This window comes from Chelmon rostratus, chromosome 5 (genome assembly GCF_017976325.1).
Source record: "Chelmon rostratus isolate fCheRos1 chromosome 5, fCheRos1.pri, whole genome shotgun sequence".
In the NCBI taxonomy this organism is placed as follows: domain Eukaryota; kingdom Metazoa; phylum Chordata; class Actinopteri; order Chaetodontiformes; family Chaetodontidae; genus Chelmon; species Chelmon rostratus.
The window spans coordinates 7,513,124-7,535,663 of NC_055662.1; the positions used below are offsets into that span (position 1 = coordinate 7,513,124).

The following is a 22,540-nucleotide window of genomic DNA, read 5'->3' on the forward strand; positions in this document are numbered from 1 at the left end:
GTCCGGAAGGAAACATGCTCTCCAGAGAAAGTGTCCGCTCGGTTAGCTTATTCATTACACTGCATCTAATACTACTATTACCACTACAGTGAACACAGCACAAGTGCTCTGACGGGTTTTATTTTGACGTATTACAGGAACCCATGTTAAGATGTTATTTCAAACACAACGAGCTCATTAATAACCAATATTTTTTTTTATTGAAAGCTCACAGTCATGTTTCCCCAAGACGTATACAAATGGATCTAACTTTGTGATTGCACACCAAAACATATACGTTGCATAAGTCAGTTCAGAGAAACAGCAGGCAATTTTTCAATCAATGGAAAATCTACAGAATAAAAACATATTGACAAAAAAAATTTCATTTGCTTTCAAAAAAGTGGAAAGAAATGAAATTTATTGCAGATTACAGTAGAAGACAAATGCTATGACACAAGGTAACAGAGGCATCATTAATCAATTAGTTACACCTGCACTCTTCCTTCTATCAACCAAAAGAAAGGTCTACAATGAGAACTTTAAAAAAGGACAGAGATGTTATATCATTTACACCAAACGGCACAAAAATGACAGAAAATGTTAAATGATTTCTACAAACTAAAAATTAACATTATTTACAAGGAGTGGTCAGTGGCTTAATGATGCCAAGCAAATTCATGCATCTTCACTGGACACAAAATATGTTTTTAAAAAAAGCTTATAAAAGAAGCACATGAACTGCTTGACAAAAGTCACAAGTAGTGAAACAAAAACGTCTTGTATCTCTCACTTTCTAACTTCGGGAGAGAAATTAATAAAATACATTTTATACATCTAAATAGTTCTTCATGAAACTCACAGAGGCTGAAGAATTGATCACAGATAATAGTAAAAAAGACTCCACTTCCTTCATCCCCTCTCTTCTGGAAAACATCTTAGTTGATTGGCTTGATACAGATGTAACATAAAGGCAACAGGCTCACTATATAGGCTCACATATGTCTGAGATGAACTCAAACACAGTGGGGTGGGAAATTTCAGATTTGTCTCTTTCCCAGCATGAGGGGGTCAAAGGTGAAGGTTTAAGGTCGGCGGTCATATTCGCTGATCTTCTTCTTGATGTGCGACAGTTTGGACCTGAGAAATTTGCACCTTTTCTTCTTAATCTCGTAGTTTGGAGACTGCAGAGGACAGAAAATAATTCAAACAATTACATTTTAATCACAAAATAACTATTTCAGTTGTGTTATTCACATTGTATTTGTGTAAAGAACCACACTGCTGGAATTCACTGCATATGCCTCACCTTCTTGAGATTCTTCAGTTTGGTGTATTCATCCATGGCATCCTAAGATCAGAAAGGTAGTGGTCAATGACCTGAAGTGACCACTCAGAAGAAAGCAGCATCCCAGATTCACACACAAATTTATTGTACGCTAAATCAAGGTTTCTCAGCCTTTCTGGCCCCGATGACCCCATTTTTTGGTCTAAATTTTCTGGTTGCCCCCACAGTGAGAGGTATGTGAAAAGAGCAAGACATACTTTTCTGACACTTTTAGTCGACTGTTATTGTATTTTTGGTAGCATTAGGGCAAACTCTGTCCTAAAGTAAATGTAATGTTCACCATAACTTTATCCAACAGCATTTTCCTGTCCATGTTCTCATCTTTATCTTTATTCTATTTGTAGTCATAACCACATATTTTAGCTCTTTGAAGATGGGTCATCCTCTCCTCAAAGAGACAAAACACAAACTGGCACTGCCACACTCACCAGGAACTGTGGACTGCCCTCAGGGTGTCGGTCCAACTCTCTGTCCAGGTCAGCTAGGTCCTGGTTTATGCTGTCCAGCTCAGCCTGCAGGCTCTTGTACTCCTGGTGATCCCGGTCAAATTCCCGTTTGTAGTTTAGACGCTCTTGCTCATCCACAATTGAAGGAAACATGCTGCAGAGGACAGCAGAATGAAATTAACTTGGGCAACTAGACATTGATAGTAATACCCTGTGTTAGACACATCTGCCAGTGCACACGCAACATGGATTTAAATAAATACAAATTAAAGTCAGTCATTTCTAGATAAGCAGCTTTATATCTCTCTCATTATCCCTATTATCATTGGCTATCAGATCTTTTCACGTCCACTCACATGCTGAAGTCCTCCTCCTCCAGGTCATCTCCAGACTCCATACCAGTGTCGTAGTCCTTCAGCCTGGGCTTCAGACCTGCCACAGAGCTGCTGATGTCTGAGTCTCTGCAAACACAATTACTGATTTAGAAAGTTTGTAGCAGCCCTCTTGAGCACCTTTCTTCCAATGCTATCATAGATCCACTCCTGGACTCTCTGTTGTCCGCCTACAGAGCCAGACACTGAAATAGATTGACTAAAAATTAAGTTTAGACTTAATTTTAAAGGGGATTTCTCCACACCAAAGTCAATTTAGGCCCAGACTACTCTGTAACCTGGTTCTTGGGAAGGAGTCCAAAGCAGTGGTGCATTACAAAGCTAGCTCACTGAAGGTTGAGCATTGTTGAAAATACTGTGCTACAACTTTCTTTCTTTCTTAAAAAAATACAGACACCTAAAGATAGCCATAGTGTGGGTTCAAGCAAATACAGTAGAAGTACAGCAGTACTTCAAGTTCTGAATAACTAAAAACCTGAAGGTGAACTGTACCATTTTCCCTCTCTCTTGCAGATTGTTTTTTTGGAATGTAATGAGTTATTAGAGCCTCATGGGGCTGCTAATGTCTCTATAGACCAGTCTTGTTTTTTCTTATATGTGGATACTTTGTACACTGTTCTGTCAGACAATATACAAGGCCAGTTTTTTAAGCTCAAACCATCAGCACAGTGTAGAAGTATTTTTTGTGTCTTTATTGTAATAGCTCTGTACTGAAGTATCCTGTACATCAAATTAAATAATGACTATGCGGTTAGAGTACTGACTCTTTCATTTGAGGGTGTTCTGTTATTTATATTCACATGTAAAACATGAACTTCTTGCTTTACTCTGACAGATTTTAATTTTTTCTACTGATCAGTGGGCATTGTCTCTTCACATCAGTTCAAGCTAGCCTACCGAAGACAAAGTTCAGATCAGTGCCAGAAGATTGAGCTGACAAAGACCAACAGTAAACCCATCGGCCTCAGTTCAAACTGCGAGACGTCTTACAACAACAAAAGGCCCTTGTGAGGTGTACTTTATGATGCATTGCTTACCCTGGCAGGTAAAGAGGCTTGGTATGGTCCAGCTGGTCCAGATAGTCTCTGGACCCCCCAACTCTGTCATTATGGTCACTCACAAGTACCTCTGGTTCACCAGAAACATTATTCACCTGGAGCAGAGACATGAGTTTGACAGGAAAATGTTACTAGATATAAAGTCTGAAGTTCAGTTTTGGAAAATTAGGATAATTGAGATGTGAAATAGAATATTGTTAAGTGACAACACAGTAAAATTATGTAAAAAAAAAAAACTGAACTAAACTAACAAATGCAATTAAGATAGATAAGTTCATGCATGAATTCAGATAATTGTGTAAAATAAAACACAGTTATGTAAAAACAAAAAATCACAAGTAGTGGTGAGGTGGTTTAAGGTCAGTTTTCTAAAATGGCTAAAATTGTAAATTTCCTAAATAGAAAAAGACATCAGTGAGTATCACATCTCTCTTGGAGAGAAGACCACCCAACGTTATCATATAAAATACAATGATGTGTACCACAAACATCTCTGGTCATAAATCTCAAGGCAGAGTGGTAAGAAGAGCCCAGAAGAGCTGAAGAAGATGCATGTCCATAAACCACATCCCCTTAGTCCAAGACTGGCATGAAAACAGTCTTGGACTAAATTCAAAAATCGGTCTCCAACAAAACGTGGGAAATATGGGAAACTCTTTGCCTGAGTCAGTACACAAGATTATCCATGTTCAAGTTTTCATCAGTCCAGATGCCGAAATATTTCTAGTCTGTGACCCTCCCAATCATAAATCTGTTTGTAGTGGAAATATTAAGATCAGTAGAGTCTACAGCTCTGGCCCAGGAAAAAGCATGCTCTTTGTTTTATCAGTGTTTAGGTCTTCAAGAGCATCTTGCAGAATGTTAAACGGATGCTATAAATGTTTGATGCTAGATGTACAGAATCAGTAACATAATACAGCACTGTGTCATCTGCGTACAGATGGGCATGACAGTTTGTCAAAGATTAAATACTGTTGTTGATATGAATAGTGAAAAGACTGGACCTGAAATGGACTGATAACAGCAGTAACAGTACTGTGTGCCGCTCTAAAATCAGACAGAAATGGGCTCAAATGGAGGCTCTGCACAGAAATACTGAACGTTTACCACAGAGTCCTGGAGCATGGCCAGGCAAGGCAATTTGTAAACTGGTCTACAGTTGTTAAGATGTTCTTTTCACCTCGCTTTTGTTGGGGTATGACATACCCTTACTACAAATGAAGGAAACTGAAAGAGTTATAAATGAGTTATTAGCTCTGAGACCATTTGGGCCGAGAGGCTAAGAAAAAAGGGATCCAGACTGTCCTCTCCAACACATTTCCTGGAGATGGACAGGCATTTTCAAAAAGGTGACCAGTTGCTGCACAATGTTTTTATTATTATTAAAAGCCAAACTAATCTCTTTATAGGCAGGCAAACAGTCATTCACCTTGATCTGAGTAGGAATTGAGTAATGGTTATTTTTATGAGAATTTATAACCTTTCAAAAAAGATAAATCTAGAAAAGAAAGAAAACACTCTGATTTGGCTTTCCTCACTATGGCCGTGCATCTGTTTCTGAGTTGTATGAAAGCAGTCCAGAATTATTCCCAGAGTGTCTAGCAAGGGACCAAGCTTTATTCCTTTCCATAACCAAGTCGGACAGATTTTTGGTAGTGCGGGGGTTTCATCTACCTTTTACCCTGTGCTTTGTAAAGGGTGAATGCTTGTTCATAACTGAGAGGATGAGAAGGTGAATATCACTATGATGGAGATAATTTCAGGCTTGTTCAAATTTTTAAAATATTTTTTATAGTTCCTTGTATAAAATGTACATATATTTACTCAACTTTTATTTTGTACTCTGTATTCTGTATTTTCTACTCTGTTGTTATTTTTCCTACTACTATTCCCACCTGCTGCTTGTAACACCCAAATTTCCCTGGCTGGGGATTAATAAAGTTTTATCTTATAACATGATCTAATTTCTGATGCTGGAGCAAACTTCTGATCTTAAAATGTAGGAATCCCAAATCTTTCCTGGATTTGAGGTTGTATGGTACATTTAGATTAAACAATGCAGAATTCACAGCAGCAGGGGAGATTTCGGGGCAACATAGATAAGATTATTAAAATTAATGTTCCTGCCACTGTGGGACATACTATTCCTTGAATTCCACCAAGATCAGCATCTACGAAGCGAAAGTCGTGGCCAGGAGGCGGTGCCTGGTGAAACAGGAGTGGACAGTAAGGCTGAGCAGTGACGCAGTGGAATGACTCTTTGACTGATCAGGTGTGGGAGGGAAGTAGACAGCTGTGCTGGAAGGGTTTCGGTTTTGACTGATTTAAATGTTAAAAGCTTACGGCTTCCTAGAAGCCTTTTGCCTTCTCGATCGCGTTGAAAGCTGTTGTGGGCAAATCAATTTCACAAATAAAGATCAGTTTAATAGTGAAGGGGGTAGCCTGTGGGTTGTATAATGTCTCCTGTGGCTCTGGAGGAGCTTTGTCGAGTCTGAGAAAACAACCCTGATGATGCCATGGGCTCAGAAACAGCAGTTTTATAAAAGAAAGCCTGTGTTACCAACTGGTGGAGTGTCTGACAAAGATGGTCTAATTCTAGTTGCATTATGGGAATTGTAGGATCCAGTGTTTTTGGAGCTTGAGCCATACTAAAGACTTAATGTCAGGATATCCCAACTTCAGTTGCTTCAATTTTCACCAATACTATTTTTAAGTGCCTCTCCCAAGTCCCTCAACGTTATCAAATATTAATTATTAATTAATAGATTCAGAAACTTTTTTTTCTTGATATTTTTTTATTGTTCTAATATTAAAGATTTCCATTTTCATTACCCATTTTTATCCTAGAAAAGTCTGCTTGCCTGCGGTTTCGGTCAGGTTTTCCTGAGGCTCCTCTCATACTTGCCCTAGTTTATCATATGGAGAGAACAGGTTGCTAAAGTCTAAACATTCTGCTTGTATGTGGTGTTCACCAGGACCAACCGGTTCCTCTACTTCTCCCTGCATGCCTGAATACTACTGATACCATCACTGCCATCAACAGGAAGCCTGTCAATGTTTCTCAGCCAGCACAACTGGTGAAATGTCAGCTCTGAATGCATTGCTGGGAAAGTTCACCTGCAACAAAACCCATGCTGGTATGGAAGTAGTTTTCAGATCAACAGTTTCATTTGTTCCATTGTCCTCAGAATGTAAACCATATCATGTAAGAACGTATAGATTTCTATAAATGTTCTTTTGCTCACTCACTCCTGAGGATTTGTGTTGTGTTGTTTCAATGCTGTACGTCCTAATAGTAGTTGTGTAAGTTTTTTTATTTTTAGAACACATCCTGACAGCACAGCGCATCATACTGCAACCGAGAGTGGCTTAACAGGCCACACCCAGAAACTGCAAATGAAACCACATACACACACACACACACACACACACACACACACACACACACACACACACACACACACACACACACACACACACACACACACACACACACACACACACACACCTTTTCTCATATGTCATAACTAATACTTCATGTTGTATCTGTATTTTCTTTAAGACTGCCACAACAGAGTAAGGTAGACTCTGTGCTTGGTTCCTTAAAGTAAAATATTTCTAAATAACCATTTTTTGAGGAAAAAAGGTAACAAACACACACTCACCCACTCCCCGACACTGTTGTGTGGAGCATCACTGATGACCTTTACTTCCTCCCACAGAATGCGGTCCCGGCCCCAGCGCCTGATCTTGGAGCGAGTCTTGACCGCAAACACCAGCAGGATGATGAGGGCGACAAACACCAGGAAGCCCAGGACAATAGCGATGGCCTGCAGGAACAACAGGACAACATCAGTGGGCTCAAATTACATTGACTAACATAGACAATAAGGTGGGAGGTAAGACAAGACTCAGACTTATCAATACTGGCTCTGAGTCGACAGAGCAAACAGGATAGCTCAGAACAGCTACAGAACTTATTGAAAGGGTCATTTCACCAAAGTCCCCCCAAAATAACAATGACACTTTTGTCACAACCACTAAACAACTAAAGTGAATAATTTGGCTAAAGGGGGTCAAAGTATCAAACATTACATCTGAAAAACTCAGCAGCAACATGTCTATCTAGAAACAATGTCCCGGCTGCTCAGAATAAAGTATCACCTTGATACATCATAAAATACCTACAGTTTCTCCAAGAAGTCAGACTCTAAGTTGATTTTTGTTTCATACTGACATTAACTGTCTGGATGTTGTGAGACATTAAAAATCTACAGTAAAACACTGCATAATACCTTGCTAAATGGTTAGCAGTGGCAAAGTGAAAGCATGAGTGATATGTAATAAATGGGGCTAAAACATGCAAAAGCAGTGGTATGGTCAAAGCTGCTTTATGAATTACTTTTGGAAATAAAGACCTAAATTATATCTGATAAAAGCTTGGTTTGTAACGCTGACATTTACAAAGGAAATGCACTCAACTTATCTGTGTCATTAGGCAACAGGTAGAAATCTAAAGACTGGCTACACTGAATGAAATGGTTATTTCAGATAAATAGTTAAAATGCCCAAAACACCCTCCTAAACTAATAATTTAATCTCATTTCCAGTCTTCATAAATTACTTTCAAAACTAGAAAAAAAAAAATCAGGCAACAGCTTGAGATAATATCACCTGTGTCTCATTTTTGGTTTTGCCTGTGATTTGAAAAAATAAAACTTTAAAATTGATACACACAGAAAACTACAACACTGTTTTTTTGTAGTCACTACCCTTAAACTGTTTTCAGCAGGCAATTTCAGGCAATACTTTTATTTTCATAGTTCTTTTTAGCTGTCAGTGGAAAATCGCTGTTGACTATATGCATAAACTCAATAATCTAACTCTGATATCTGTGTGCAAAAATGACTCAATTGATAACTGGATTCCTGTTGATAAAGGAAATAAATACATCACACAGACCCAAACACCCCAGCTTCCCAAAAAAGCAAGTGAATCACACCTCTTGGGGCTCCACCACACAGTAATGGTACAGGTACTGGTTGAGGAAGATGCCCTGGGCCTGGTTCTGGTTCTGGTACTGTGCACACAGCTGGCGGACCTGGTTGTAGTACATAGACCCTGTGGACTGGGCTGTTGGGTTCACCGCTACCAAGTACACAATAGTGGCGATGAGCATCAGGAATGCCAAGATGGCACAGATGATGATGGTTGCTAGGTAGAACTGTGGTGAGCGGGCAGCATTTTGCCTCGAAACAACCAAAACAAATATGATGAGCACAGCTATGAAGGTGATGGCAGCAATGGCAATGATGAAGCCTTTGCCAGCTTTGGGATTCATTTGCGTCCCTCCGTAGCCATAGGAGCCGCCGCTGCTAATGCCGCCTCCATATGAGCCGCCATAACTGCCACCATAGGAGCCACCGTAGGAGCCCCCGTATGAGCCACCATAACCTGGCAACAAGCCAGCTCCACCGCCCAGACCCATGAGGCTCATATCATAGTCCCAGGCCAGCGTGGAGGCCACACAGGCAAACACAGCCACGCACATGACGATGATGATGATGCATAATATCTTCATCACACCCGGTGGCGAAGTCCAGCGATAGAAGTGAAGCATCTTCTCTCCTGGGTAGTAGGAAAAGGCTGGATTGGACATGAGCTCACTGTGCCTGTGTCTGCTGCTGTGGCTGCAACAGAAGAGGATAGAGGCTCTGTGGTCAATGTGTGCTGTGACGGACCAGACTGAAGAAATCTGTAACCTCCAGGCTGACTCTGCGTTTGACCGACATTCACACTAAACTAAACCAGTGATACTGAACAAAGCTCACATTAAGCTCAGACAACTTACAATATGTGTTTTGCTGATAACGACAATTTGTCATTTAGGGGTAATCTACTTTTGTTTGATCATTTATAAAAAGGAATAGTTCAACATTTCGTGAAATGCCTACTGCAATGCTAACATTACAGGGACAGGTGGAAAATAAAACATTCACTGTGGCATGTTTCCATCGATCAGATTAGCATAGACACTAAATTCATCAATTTTCAAACAAAAGCCAAATCTCAAACAAAGCTAGTTAAAAAAAAAAGGACATGTAGCTCATCACATGGAAAAAACTCAGATATCTACTTTAAAATACAAACCAAATTCAAATTACAGGAGGAACAGCCAGTTTAGCCAGAAACAGTAAGTAATTGCAGCTGTAATTATTAATGGGGTGAAAAGTTACCAAACACACACTGACCAGTGCAGGTAATGTTAAAATCAGCCAACCTCCCATCGAGAACTGAATACAGTCCAAACAGGGCTTTGGACTGATATCTGATTCACATCTGTGTGCCCAGGTCCAGGGCATGTTTTGCCTAGTTTGGTTTAGAAATGGGAAAAAAATCACTAAATACTTTCATGAATTGCAATTAATTCAAATTTCAATCAAATTTCAGGTCGATGTACCTTGTCCAACTTATCTCTGTTCAAGACCCACAGATATTTGATGTTTTTGTCTGGCTAAGCCAGAAAAGAGGCATATTTCCCAATATTTCACACTGTTCCTTCTCCTTATGCTGCTAAACCTTCCACAGCTACAGAGGTCTGTGCACTGAGAAGTAAATTACTACAAAGTTTAACATGCAAATGTATATGTGTGTACCTGTGAGTGTGTGGCTGAGACATGAGGATGACAGCATAGTAGTGACGAATAAATGTAGGTCAACTTACTGTTTGCTACCATTAGGCTGGTAGGGCGGCGGGCTGTGTTTGTTGCTCGGCATACTGAAATGAACTCAGCCTGCTAAAAAAACCAAACAATTGATTTAGCAAAGACATAAACAGTGACTTTTGTATAATGTTAACAATCAGTGTCATTGATTGATCGGCTATCTTCCATAAAGCAGAAACCATCCTTTGTGTTATCCATTAGATCTCCCACCTAAAACAAAAACAGTAGAGTGACTTCCAGACCCAGACCTACTGTTATGAATGGAAACCAGTGGCTGCCTGGACAGTATAGGAAAACATTAAAGTTGCTCTCTCTCAGTGTGCTCTGTTAATCTGGTAATGATTTGCTGATGTTACAGCGCTACAATTATGTGTGAGAAGTAAACTAGTAGAGTATCACATGTAGATTTCCCATAGAAAATGATGGACAGCTGCTTCATTCAAAACAAATCTTCAAATATTGACCTTCATCAGTCAGCTGCTGGTCAGCCATTGAGCCACAGCTAGACACAAGTCTGCTGCTGGGACAAGTTTGTTTGTGGTGAAACAAACTGGGGCTGCCTGTCTTCAGAAAACCAATCAAACCGAGCTGGGCTGGCTGGTTTCACAGAGTGAAACTAAAGAGCTAAGAACTAAGAGCTACTGCCGCACTTTGACTGAAATATTCTGGTCCGTCCCGCGGACAATAACCTTACATCACTTCACTAGCCAACATGTGAGTTGCTATTTTCATTCCAAATCATTTTAAGTTAGGGAGGTAATTTCACACAACTGGAAAAAAGACTAACAAATAAAAAAAATATTCACATTTAAAAGTAAGCCTTTAAAATGAATAGGCTAATTTTAGGCTGTCGTTAAACAACAAATGTAGCTAGCTAGCTAAGCGCTAAACAAACGCAGCGACAAATCAGATAATTTCAGGAGAAAATGTTAAAATGGCGTAACTAAACTTGTGAAATGCTGTTGTTGAAGTCACAATTTCTTAAGCAATTTCAAGAAATTGACGTGTAAATTATCTACATAGTAACAGTCAGTTAGTCTGGCATAACATTCCGCCCTCATATTTCGGTAAATGTGTAAATTGACCCACCTTGCGTGATAAACCGTCTGATCCTGAAGTGACGCTGAGGTGATGAGGACAAACAATACAGTCAGCGAGCGCGCGGCCGCATCCTCCCTGCTCTGCACCGCGCGCTCAGGGAGCGCTGAAGAGAACCGCCCACAGGTGTGTGCTCGTCACGTGGTCTCCTTCCCCAGGTCATACAGGACCAACCTGTCTCCTCTCCCCACAGCGATCACAACAAGGCGGCCGCACCATTCACTCTCTGCCCAGGATCCACACCCTCAGTCCCGCGAAAGTCAGAAGTGTCACTGCGGAGTATCTGCAGGCTCTGAGCTGTGATCAATTTCAGTGTTGTCATTCATTAAATGAATGAAACAGCTTACAGTATATACCAATGTCTTAGTTTCATTATCAGTGCCTCAGTAATGTCATTCATTACATTGGAAATGTCTCAGTATCACCTCTTTGTTTTCCAATCAATTAAAAAAAACTCCTGTATAGATGACAGTAAATCATTTTTGAGTGTACGAAATTCAGCCTATTAATTTGAAAAATATATTAAAAGACTGAATTAAATTGTGAATCATTTTACAAAATAAAAAAAAGTTTAACTGTGACAAAATATAACAAGTTTCACTTGGTTATTTACATTTTAAATTTAGTTTTTTAAATATTCAAAGCTTTTGTACTGCTCTAATGTAACCTGAGGCTGAAAGGCCGTCATGCTGAGCCAGCCTTCCTGCTCAGTGAAATCATCAGGAAAACTGCCTCCAGCTTTACAAAACCTGACACCAGGAAAACAGTTTGAAAAAATACACCCCAGGTCAGAGAAACCAGTCCTCCCAGCTGCATACCGGCAGAGCCGTTGCAGCCATTTTACGAGTTGTTCATTGAAGTGGAGATATGAATGGAGCTTTATGCAGTCCAGTTCTTCCAGGTCGTTCTGGATTGAAAAGATGTTCAGCATCCCTAAATTTCTCAATTTTTACAAGCCGATGTGTTCAGAATTTCCCACAGGACTTACCAACGATCGGAGAGGGGAGCCACACCTCTTCAGAAGCCCCCTGGCTGTGCATCTCGCGCTGTGGTTGTAATTATTAGGATTATTTTAATGATTGTGCCTCAACATTTTAATAGAGAAATTCAATTTGGACCACAATTTTTAAATACAAGACTCAAAACACTTTAAAACAGTTTTCCAGAGAAGATTGTTGCTGTAACAATTTCCTCGAGAAAGCAGAATAATAATGGTTAACTAGGTCTACCTGAGACAAATTCATTCATCGATCAGACCACGTTCTTATATACTTTAGTATAGATCAGAAAAAAATGTATGTTACACATTTATTATGGCAAATTCATAGTCATTGAGATGCACCAACAATTTACAACAAACAAGTAAAAATATCAATTATGACCATATAACTTTGTTCTGATTTTACTGGTTAGTAGTCTTAACAGTAAATGACAGACGCCACTCACACAGTGCATTAGTGTCATGGCTAAAGTGGAAAAAGGCAAATACAAGAATATAAAAAGGTGCTTCACTGGCAGAAAGCAGCAGGACACACCAGCTATGATACAAAACAATGACATACACATGCATCAGTGTAGAAATAGGAGTTTATAAAAGGCATGATTAAAACTAATCTAAAAACACTCATCTGTTCTATTCAACACTGTGATTTCAGTAACAGCATGAGAGACAGTTCATTCATCCTGCTGTGGAGCGCTTTCAGCAAATGTTCACGTTGTGCCCCACGGTTCAAGAGAGGACCAACGACAGCAGAGTACAGTGAGCATTATGGCAAGCGGCTAACCCTCCACAGTGTACACAGAAGTATCTGACCACCAATACACACTGCTCAACTACCCTAACCTGAACCTCAACTGACACCTGTCTGCTACACTGCTATTCACACACACGTCCACACATTACAGGAAATGTACCTTATTGTCGTCTGATTGCCACACTCTGATAAAAAAAGATCATTTAACTTCTTGTAGAGTTAGTTATGGTTTAGTTCATCAGGACACCAAAGGCTCATATGACACATGTAAAAATGTCCATAGCAACATCAATAGAGGGGCTATGGCCTCTTCTGGCAGCGCTAGTCTAGCAGTTTGCCTCTGCTTCCAGTCTCTGTTTGGATCAGGGTGTGCTGTGTGTATACATAATACATAATGAATGAGTGTCATTTATTTCAGTGACACCTGACTGATACCAGCCGTCGGCGTTCTGTCCAGGTTGTTAGATCCCATTTTTGGTCTTTCTTTGCCTTTTACCACCTCTCTACCCACTGATGATGTTTCTGCCTTTGACAATGATTTTCCTGTCTGTCACTATCATCATTCATTATACTAACAGCATTGATGGCATGTCTATCTGTTCTAATCTGGTAGCAGAATATCTACAATCAGCAATTATGGGTTTATGAACAACGAGAGCACTTTCCACCTGGTAGAGACATACTCTCAATTCTCACCTCAGTCTCAATACACTGTTCTCAGTGCAGCACAGCAAGTTTTCTGATATAGTTGCAGGCTGAATATAAATTCCTGGTGTGTTAATAGCAGTGTTAAACTGCAGTGTTTAGTTGCTGTCGTGTCAGTCTATGACTTTGTTGTACTCCTGAATCTTCTGCTTGATATGAGACAGCTTGCTCTTCAGGTACTCACACCTCTCCCGTTTCTCCAGATATGTTGGGTCCTGAAGTCAAGAAAAACACAAATAGATTGAATGTTTTGCTTTTTTTCCAAGTAATGGAATTCCTTTATATCAAGGACAGTCTCTGTGTCAGAGAATATCAAGGAATTTCACCAAATTACCAAATTAAAATAAGAAATATCAAAATCAAAATTTTATCATGGGCATTTAGGCTCCTTTAAACAAGGTCTAGTGTCATTTTCTTGAGCTTACTGTATTTACTTCTTCCTCTAAGTTATTCATTTAGTGAATATTTAATAAGGTTAGTGAGGTAGAAAGTCAAAGAAATATTATAATATATATTTTTTTAATTTAAGAATTATTATTATAATCTGGTTCAATCACAGTTCAAACTCCACAACATACTAATGCACCGAGGGACGTTTGTTCATCAGACCTGTAGATGATCACAGTCTCTCAGCCGTGTTATGTTCTGCTTCCCCTTCTCATTATACACAAGAGCAATGAAGAAGCTATTACTGCTCAACAGTTTCGGCAGGTCGATGACACAGTTAGAGTACATTCTCCCAGTGTGACTCACTGGTTATGACAGCAGCATGAATTCCTTTCTTCACTCAACACTGAAGCACTGTAACCTGGTTCTGGTTGCTGGGACTTAATGACCTCATAAACTTCTACTTTCACTCTAACAACTGTTGTTTGGTTGGTAAACTGGTATCTGTATCATCCGAACATCTTACATAACATCATGACTTGCTAAAAAAATCTGTTTATTACCAATTAAGAAAATGTACTGTTATATGTTAGTATAATTACACAAATGCAACAATGATGGAGACAGTTGCTCCTGTCCATCTCATGTCAGTAGAAAGGCAATTTGCAATTTTTGAAAAATTAAGACCACGATTTCCATGAATCCCTTTGCTTCTCGTGCCCTGACAACGCCCTGCTGTCTAGAAACCTGACAATTCCTGCCTGTGGGTATGTTAGACTGTATGACAGTTGTACAGAACATCTGTATTTTTATCGGTATTCAGATTTACACAAGGATTTGTTGGATATTGTTTAGGCAGCTTAATTTTCTGTGTTGGATTGTTTTTTACTTAGTCATTCCTCACACACTCCTCATATCACATATTTATGAGTTTAGCAGCTCTAATATACAAAAAAAAAAAAAAAATCCCAAATGCCTAAATTAATCAAATAATCAAGAATTATTTATTTATAATTGTATTTGAACCCCATCTTAAAAAAAAACAGTAAAATGAAGCCAAATAAAAGCAGGTCTCTAGTGTCTCTGATAAAGAAAAAAGAGAGAGAAAGCCCAAACTCTAAGTGCCATAGCAATTCATTTGGTCTTTTAAATGGAGGTTTTGCATGCAAAAATGAATTGAAAATAAAGTTTGTTTGGACTGTCTATGGGGAAAACAAAGGCTTGAAATACTCAGTTGCTTTGATTTAGATCCTTCCTTTGTCCACTCCTGTTTCATTAAAGTCCTCAAATTTATGGAAGTGCAATACAAAAATCAGTGGAGTACCCCTCTAATGTAAGCGTGATTTTAATACAAGCTCTTGGAAAGTGAAATGCAGAAGGGGAAATTATTTGTTGATGTTTTTGTTGCACAGGGGCATCAACGGCTAATAGAAACAGCATATATATAGATATATACTTACAGCTTTCTTTCTCTGATATTCCATTAAAATGCTATTTATCCGCTCCTTCTCCTGAAACAAAATGAGCATGTTACTGGACATACTTATACAGTGTGTATTCATCTCTGTGTGTGTGTGTGTGTGTGTGTGTGTGTGTGTGTGGAGCCAGGGTTGTACCATTTGGCTAGAGGGCCGGGAGGGAAGGTTCCTCATCATCTCGTCCATCTCTTCAAACTTCTTGGCCATGGCCTGAACCTCAGCGTGTAGCTCCCTGTACTCGGCGTACTGGTCGTTGAACACGGCCTTGTACTGGTCCCTCTCCTCCTCTGAGCGTATGCTGGGGTACTTCCTGTGGGAACAGGACAGGACACAACATATTGCCTTGGGCCAATAGCTACATTCACACTACAGCTGAATAGCAGCAGAGCCTGAAGCCCAGGACGCACTGCCGAACTCCACTCATGTGTGCCGGCCACACGTGTGGTACCTTCAATACTGGCCATCGATAACAGAATGTTTCATTTAATTAGAAATTTCATAATAATTTTAAATCATAATTTTTCATGTCTGTGACATATTTTACAAACTCAGACACTGAAGGTGTAGTGAACAGTAAACAGGGAATTTGGTACTAAAAATGCTTAAATGCTATTTAACTAAACTTTGTAGTGTATTTTTTGGGGGGGGGCATATTCAAGTCATTGGCTAACCATGAGCTGGCAGACTGAGAATCTTCAGTCACAAATATGTAGTTTAATTCAAGGCTCAGTCATTTCCTTAAGCAGCTGGTCACAATCGTGTCTAGCAGACATTACTCAAACAGGAGGAAATGGTGCATTTGTTTGGGGACTATTTTGAAGGGCGGATTAATCTAAATTTGGTGCTCCAGTGAGTATTTGGGGCAGCGGGACAGTGTGTGTGCTTCCCTGGTGTTTTTTAAACAGTTTTTGTGCAACAATTGAGATCTATGACACAGAGCAAGAGGATATATCAGGCTGTGATATATCACAATACTTGGTTGTAGGACACACTCATTATGGTCTGGATCTGCATGGGGACTTTGTTGACTATAACTAAAATATTGAATATAATGAGACTAATCCTTAAAGGCTCGACATACTTGGCCCTGAATCTTTCAGTTTCAGTTCAGTGTTTAACTGTTGATTTTTATTTCTGTCACAAAATGAAAGCCTATAATAATCATCACACTTTATAGCAAACTTTGTTGACTTTAATGTTGGGTAACGCTGTGGGAAACTACACACAATCTGGGACTGAATCTTTAATCAACAATAATTTTGAGAACCTTCATACCATTCATTCATTTGCTTGTCTAATATGCACATGAAGCATACATATTTGAGAGGCTAAACCTGAGCCTTCCTGTCCAGGGTGTCTGAAAAGCAGCAACATATTGTCGGAAAATGTGACTAGGAAGGTAGTACTCACGCCACATAGTCGGCTATAACGACAGGTTTGGGGATGTGTCCAGCTGGTATGTGACCTCGGAGGATCTCTGGCTCCATCGCCATCAGAGAAGCAGCTGCAAAGTTGTTTGTAGCATCCATGATGTCTGGCTGGATGGTGGGGAGAGGAGTCTGTTCTGAGGCCCTGGAGGCTGGACCCAGCTGCAGTAGGTAGCCATGTGTTCAGTTCATGTACACTGTGTGCTATTCAATGTCTGACAGAACATTTCAAAAAGTTATCAGTGATACTTACTATAGACAGAGGGACCGACGATCCGATAGTTTTCATCTAGGTTTATCGTGATGGGAAGAAGAGATGGGGAGTGATTCATTAGGTGCTCACCGTGTTCAAACTGTTGAAAACAACTCAATGGCTTATTTTAGTGTTTTTACTCAAGTCATTAAACTAAATTATCACACTGAAGTTTCACATTTGTTACATATTACATCTCACATATTGTGGCTATATGCACTTTCATGTAAAGCACACTGAGCTTCCACGTAATGAAATGTACCATATTAAAAAAAGTGCCTTTAATTATGGTCTGAATCTGAGAGACATTTGACAGGGTGTCAGCAGGATGTGTGTCTGTAATGACGTGACACAAGCCTGCATGTTTTCTCATAGTGAGACTGATAGTTGTGTTCCCACAGAACAGAAGCATTCTGCTTGCAGATGAGACAGGAAGCAGCCATTGTTCTATTAGAGAGATCATTAGGTAGGGTAAGGTTGGACTTACATGTTTAGTTGTAATGGTTAAGGTCGGGGTCAGGGGTAGGAATGCATGCTGTCAAGTATAGAAACGTAAGGGTGTGTGTGTGTGTGTGTGTGTGTGTGTGTGTGTGTGTGTTTTTCCATCAGACCTCCTCTGCCAGCGCCTCCTTCCTCATCCTGGATGCTTCGTGCCTCCACAGCTTCAGACACACTCCTGCACTGATGAAGTAGAGCACCATGGTGATGAAGAGGAAGACGATGGCTGCTGTCTGGCCGGCCTCAGTGCGACAGAAGGCACCATTTATTCCGTTATTGAAGACCGGTATGTTGCACAGCCCCCCGCGAGTGGTGTCTCTCACATACACTATCCCTGCTGCCAAATAGAGCACCGCCATGACCAGGTTGATGGAGCACTCTGTGAGCGGCCACCAAGTAGAGTCCAGAAGGATGGCTCTGTAGTACATGGACATTCCAAGAACGACCAGAATAACGGTCACTATCCACGTAAGACCAGCCACCACCAGGACAAAAGGGGTCTTGGGGCCTGTGTAGTAACCGCCCCCATATCCGTATGCACCAGCACCTGGCTGGGAGTATCCATACATATTGAACCACTCGTTGTCCTTATGAACATAGGCGCAGACGCAGGCGAACACAGCAGCTCCCAGCAGCAGCTCCACACAGCCCAGGATCCTCAGCAGGCCAGCCCATGACTTCATGTAGGCATAGCGCTGGTGGTACTCCTCCACCCTCTCCTGGTAGGTCAGGGCTGAGAGATTGGTGGGCACTGCGGATGCAGAGTCTATGGCCTCAGCACCCAGCAGCAGCCCGTCTCGTTCCTTCTCAGTGGTGTAACTGCCCCCAGAGCCGCCATAGGGGTCCCGATAGGAGCCAGGAAGGGACGGAGATGGAGGAGTGGAGTGGGGAGGTGAGCAGGGGACTCCGGTCGTGGTGTGGCCGTTGGTGCTCTTCCTGGACGAGGGAGCAGGGGAGTCAGGGGCAGGTGGAGGTGGGGGGATGGTCCAACCCTTGCTGCCACGGTTACCACTGTTGCCACGGAAGAAATTCTTGACAGAGTCAGGGATGAAGCGGTGCACCGGCTTAATGTCCATGGCATCACAGTCGCCCTCCATTGGCTCACCGTCGCTGGGAGGGTAGAAGGATTCTGGCCCAACAGCTGGCTGGTCAGGCAGAGGGGGAGGGGGGAGGGGGTCTAAGCTGGTGGCCGGCAATGTTTCATGACAGGGTGCAGGAGGCAGAGGGAAATCCTGGTCCCGCCATAAGGAGCCCACAGGAACCTCGTCATAGTGTGGGATCTCCCGTACCCGGTCGAACCTGGTGACAGAACCAACTCCTCCTGAAGACATCGGGACCTGGACTCTGTGATCGCTACAGGGAGGAAGGCAGAGGATCAAAACAGTCTACTGCCAACACATGGACCAACAGTGCCTTCAAAGGATACTCACAGTTTATTCAAATAACTTAGCTATGGACATGATTTCTATCGGTTATGATAACATCTTACTCGCCAAAATAAGTCCTGAGATCTAGGAACAAGACTTCATCACGACAACAAAGTCCAGAGGGGCAACAAACACAGCCAGTCAGATGACCATACAGGTTGTAAATACTCCATATCAGACCAAACAATATCAGCCTGATATCTTTCGTGGTGTCAGAACATAAATGACCATGGGCCATGAAAACTTGGTTTTATCTTAAGACAAGTGACGCAGCATCAGAGGTGCTGGCGTGTCCACAACATATTGCATGATCACAGGAGAACAGAACTCTCTTCAATCCTGAAGGATGCTTACTTTTAGTGAACCTCACATCATGTGACTATCATCCTCGGGTCAGCATTATACCAAATTATCATGACACCTGCATAAATATATTACAATTTTCTGTTTATTGGCTGATTAATCGACCTAATCAGCCCTGAACAGTATCTTAATATTGCCTGCAGGTTCCAAATTTATTTCTGGTGGTCAGCGAGGGGCAGCAAACAACTCCGAGCATCAAGTGTTGGATTTTATTTTACATAAATGCACCATACTAGCAGACTTCTCAGTCAATATGCACTTTCAACTGCATTTGCACAACTTGGAACAGAGCAGTTCAAATGTGCATGCATCACTAAGAAATACCACTAATACAGCAAACACTGAAAGCATCTCCCAAATGAAGTAAATGTGATCAGTTCCAGCAGTGATTTATATTGACGCCAACATAAACAGCTAATCTTAGTGTGACTGAATAACAAAAGATCATTGTTAAACAATGTCTAGTCTAACTGTATAGCTTTTGAAAAAGAAAAAAATCAAATAATTAAGTATACTTATATGACTTATACTGATATGGATTTATGAGTCTGACATAGCTGAATAGAAATAAGTGATGATTCCTCTTCTGTGATAGCTCCCAGTGGTTTCAGTATATTTCTAGGAATAACTAAGAATTGGATTTCCACTTATTTTAAGGACTTCATAACAGACTAAATGTTTGTTGGACTATTACACTCAGTACAGAGGTTGAGACTCACTGATCGCAAAGGTAATCTGAGATTTACTAATAATTCAGTGTCAGGATTATTAAAGGGATAAGAAAGAAAGAAAAACATTTATGTTACACAAAATTAAATTACATGTTTTACTATTTACATAGTGGATATTTTACCCTTTTAGACCTCAAAATCGTTCAAATGAAACAACCTGAGAAGGGAAAATCACTATTTAATTGGGTCGTGAGCCACAATTAGACATTACTTTACTTTATGGGGACAAAATCAGTGAGAATATTAGCAACCCTACAGGTTTAGAAGTGCTAAATCTCAGCTAATTAATAGCAACGTCTAATTTAATGATGACCGATATATGTCGGCTAACACTTAAAACAACCATGTTGTGCAGCTTTGAAGTTGTAAAGAGCCTAATGACGGTAGACAGCAGCAGGGTCTGCGTGTAGCCGCTTCCATTGCAGACCGCTAAAATTGTAAGAAATAGTAGAAACAAAGCGCTGCAGTTAATATTGAGGAGCAAAACAACACCAGTCTGTGTCGGTCTTCTGTTTTACGTGTTATAATCTGCTATAATCCCGCCGTTCAAAGCGAAAAAGACACAACGAAGTCGATATCTGGACGCTGACTTACCTGCAGGTAATTCTCCGTCTATTTTGCTCAGTGGAACAGGTAGCAACATCCTGTCACCCTCCCTTTGTTCTCCGACACTCTCACACTGATCTCAGGTCAGGAGGCGCAATGAATTCCGGCTTACAAGTTGGTAATTAGCGGAGTTGAAAACTGATCCCAGATCCCAGCCGCGGTGAAACTCACCTGGCCAGTCTGACCAGCCTCACGATGCGTTCAGGGCCTCCACCTGACTTGGAGGTTCAAATCCTTTTTTAGTATTCGTTCATTAATTTGGCGTGTTGTTAGGGATAGGATGATATCTAACCACTGATTATTAGTGTGATTGCTGCAAGAATTTTTCTTTTTCCTCCTTATCCTCTTCTTTTTAGGCCCATTCTTATTCTTATTCTTATTCTTATTCTTATTCTCATCGTATTATCGTCGTTGTAGTATTTAATTCCGGTCTTTCGTTGTTGTTGTTGTTTTTAGCTTTTTAGTTTCCAGTTCTTAAACGTTCCGCATATTGTCGCGTGCTGACATATTTTTTTTCTTTTTGAGTCGTTGAATCTTTTTACTGAATACTGTTTATGAACAGCGGCCATGAAAGCATCAATAGACTAATTCAAACATACATGCTGGAGAAATCATACTTCAATTCATATATTCCCTTTTGCCATGTGCTCAGCATTAAAACATGCTACCAATAGCGCCACCATGCGGTCAGTAATGCAACTCTTATTCTATGCGTTTCTCACACTCTCCTCTACTCACATACGTAGAGTTAAAAACTTGATTCCACATGATAAACATAATTAGGAGATTATTAGGTATATTCAGCTTTCAATATGCTACATTTGAATATTTTTCTAATTAAACATCAATATCTCAAATGCAAAAAACATTTCACAGTAATTAGTCATGATTACAAACTATTATACACATTGGTGAATCTGATGTACAGTTTCATATGGACCAGTATACTCAGCCACTGGTAGAGGTAGCACAAAGCCACAGTGAGGAAGATGAAAGCTGCAATGTGTTCATTTCTAATCATTTTTGACTTTGGAATTCAACATGTGTTTTTTTTTTTTATTCCATAGGTCTACATGCCAGAACCCTCTTATATTACAGCAGTTTAATAGATAATATATTTGTAATATAATCAGTTCATTGATTTGGTGTAATGCAATGAGAGAGAAGCATATGACATGAAAAAAATGTTTCTGTGTTTTTTGAAGGTAAAATGTGTTTGTTATAGTGGAAGTTCAGTAAATGATAAATTTAAATTTATTAGTGCTTACATGCAGATAAAGTATGAATGACCTGACGGCATTTGAGAGTTAAGCTTAGTTTAGTTTAGTTTAATTTATTTGTTTAGCACAAGTTTAGTACAAAAACTGTGCAAGGTAGGAACGAAGCCTCGGCAGGCTTTTACAGAGTTCCACATCTGCCCATATCAATCCCATGACATGCAGGCTAAACACTCAGCAAAAAAAAACAAAACAAGAAAAAACAAACAAAAACAATACAAATGAAACAACAACAAAATACATGTTAAATTCAGGAAAGACGCAGCAAGAGCAAGCCACACACAATCAGGAGGGTTGCTAAAATCTGTTAGTGAAGGATGAGTACAGGGATCAGGCGGATAACAGGAAGTTCAAAAAATGCTTTTTGAAAGGAGAATGGGAGGACATAGATCTTAGTGGTGAGCTTAATTCACTCCAGAGTTTAGGACATCTAAAAGTAATATTAAATTGGTGTCTTGAAGTGCGTGTATGGGGTAAGAGTAGACTGTTGTTGCTGTGTCTAGTTAGATATGTGTGTACATGTGAGGTGGGGATAAACAAATTCTGAAAGGTATCTGGAAGATCTTGTTTCCTATATATAAACTTATG

The 22,540-nt window shown here is 40.3% G+C and overlaps 1 protein-coding gene across 1 annotated transcript; it reads right to left on the reverse strand.

Moving 5' to 3' along the window:
* Positions 1 to 181: 181 nt before the first annotated feature.
* On the reverse strand, positions 182 to 20,591 carry LOC121606183 (MARVEL domain-containing protein 2-like). The gene is given in 14 exon segments (XM_041936369.1): positions 182 to 1,163; positions 1,289 to 1,330; positions 1,756 to 1,927; positions 2,130 to 2,234; positions 3,203 to 3,318; positions 6,889 to 7,053; positions 8,226 to 8,913; positions 9,948 to 10,011; positions 13,612 to 13,720; positions 15,353 to 15,403; positions 15,509 to 15,680; positions 16,781 to 16,959; positions 17,051 to 17,086; positions 17,662 to 20,591. Coding segments are annotated over 14 exon segments (3,216 nt in total). The 5' UTR covers positions 18,880 to 20,591; the 3' UTR covers positions 182 to 1,064.
* Between the last annotated feature and the right edge of the window lie 1,949 nt (positions 20,592 to 22,540).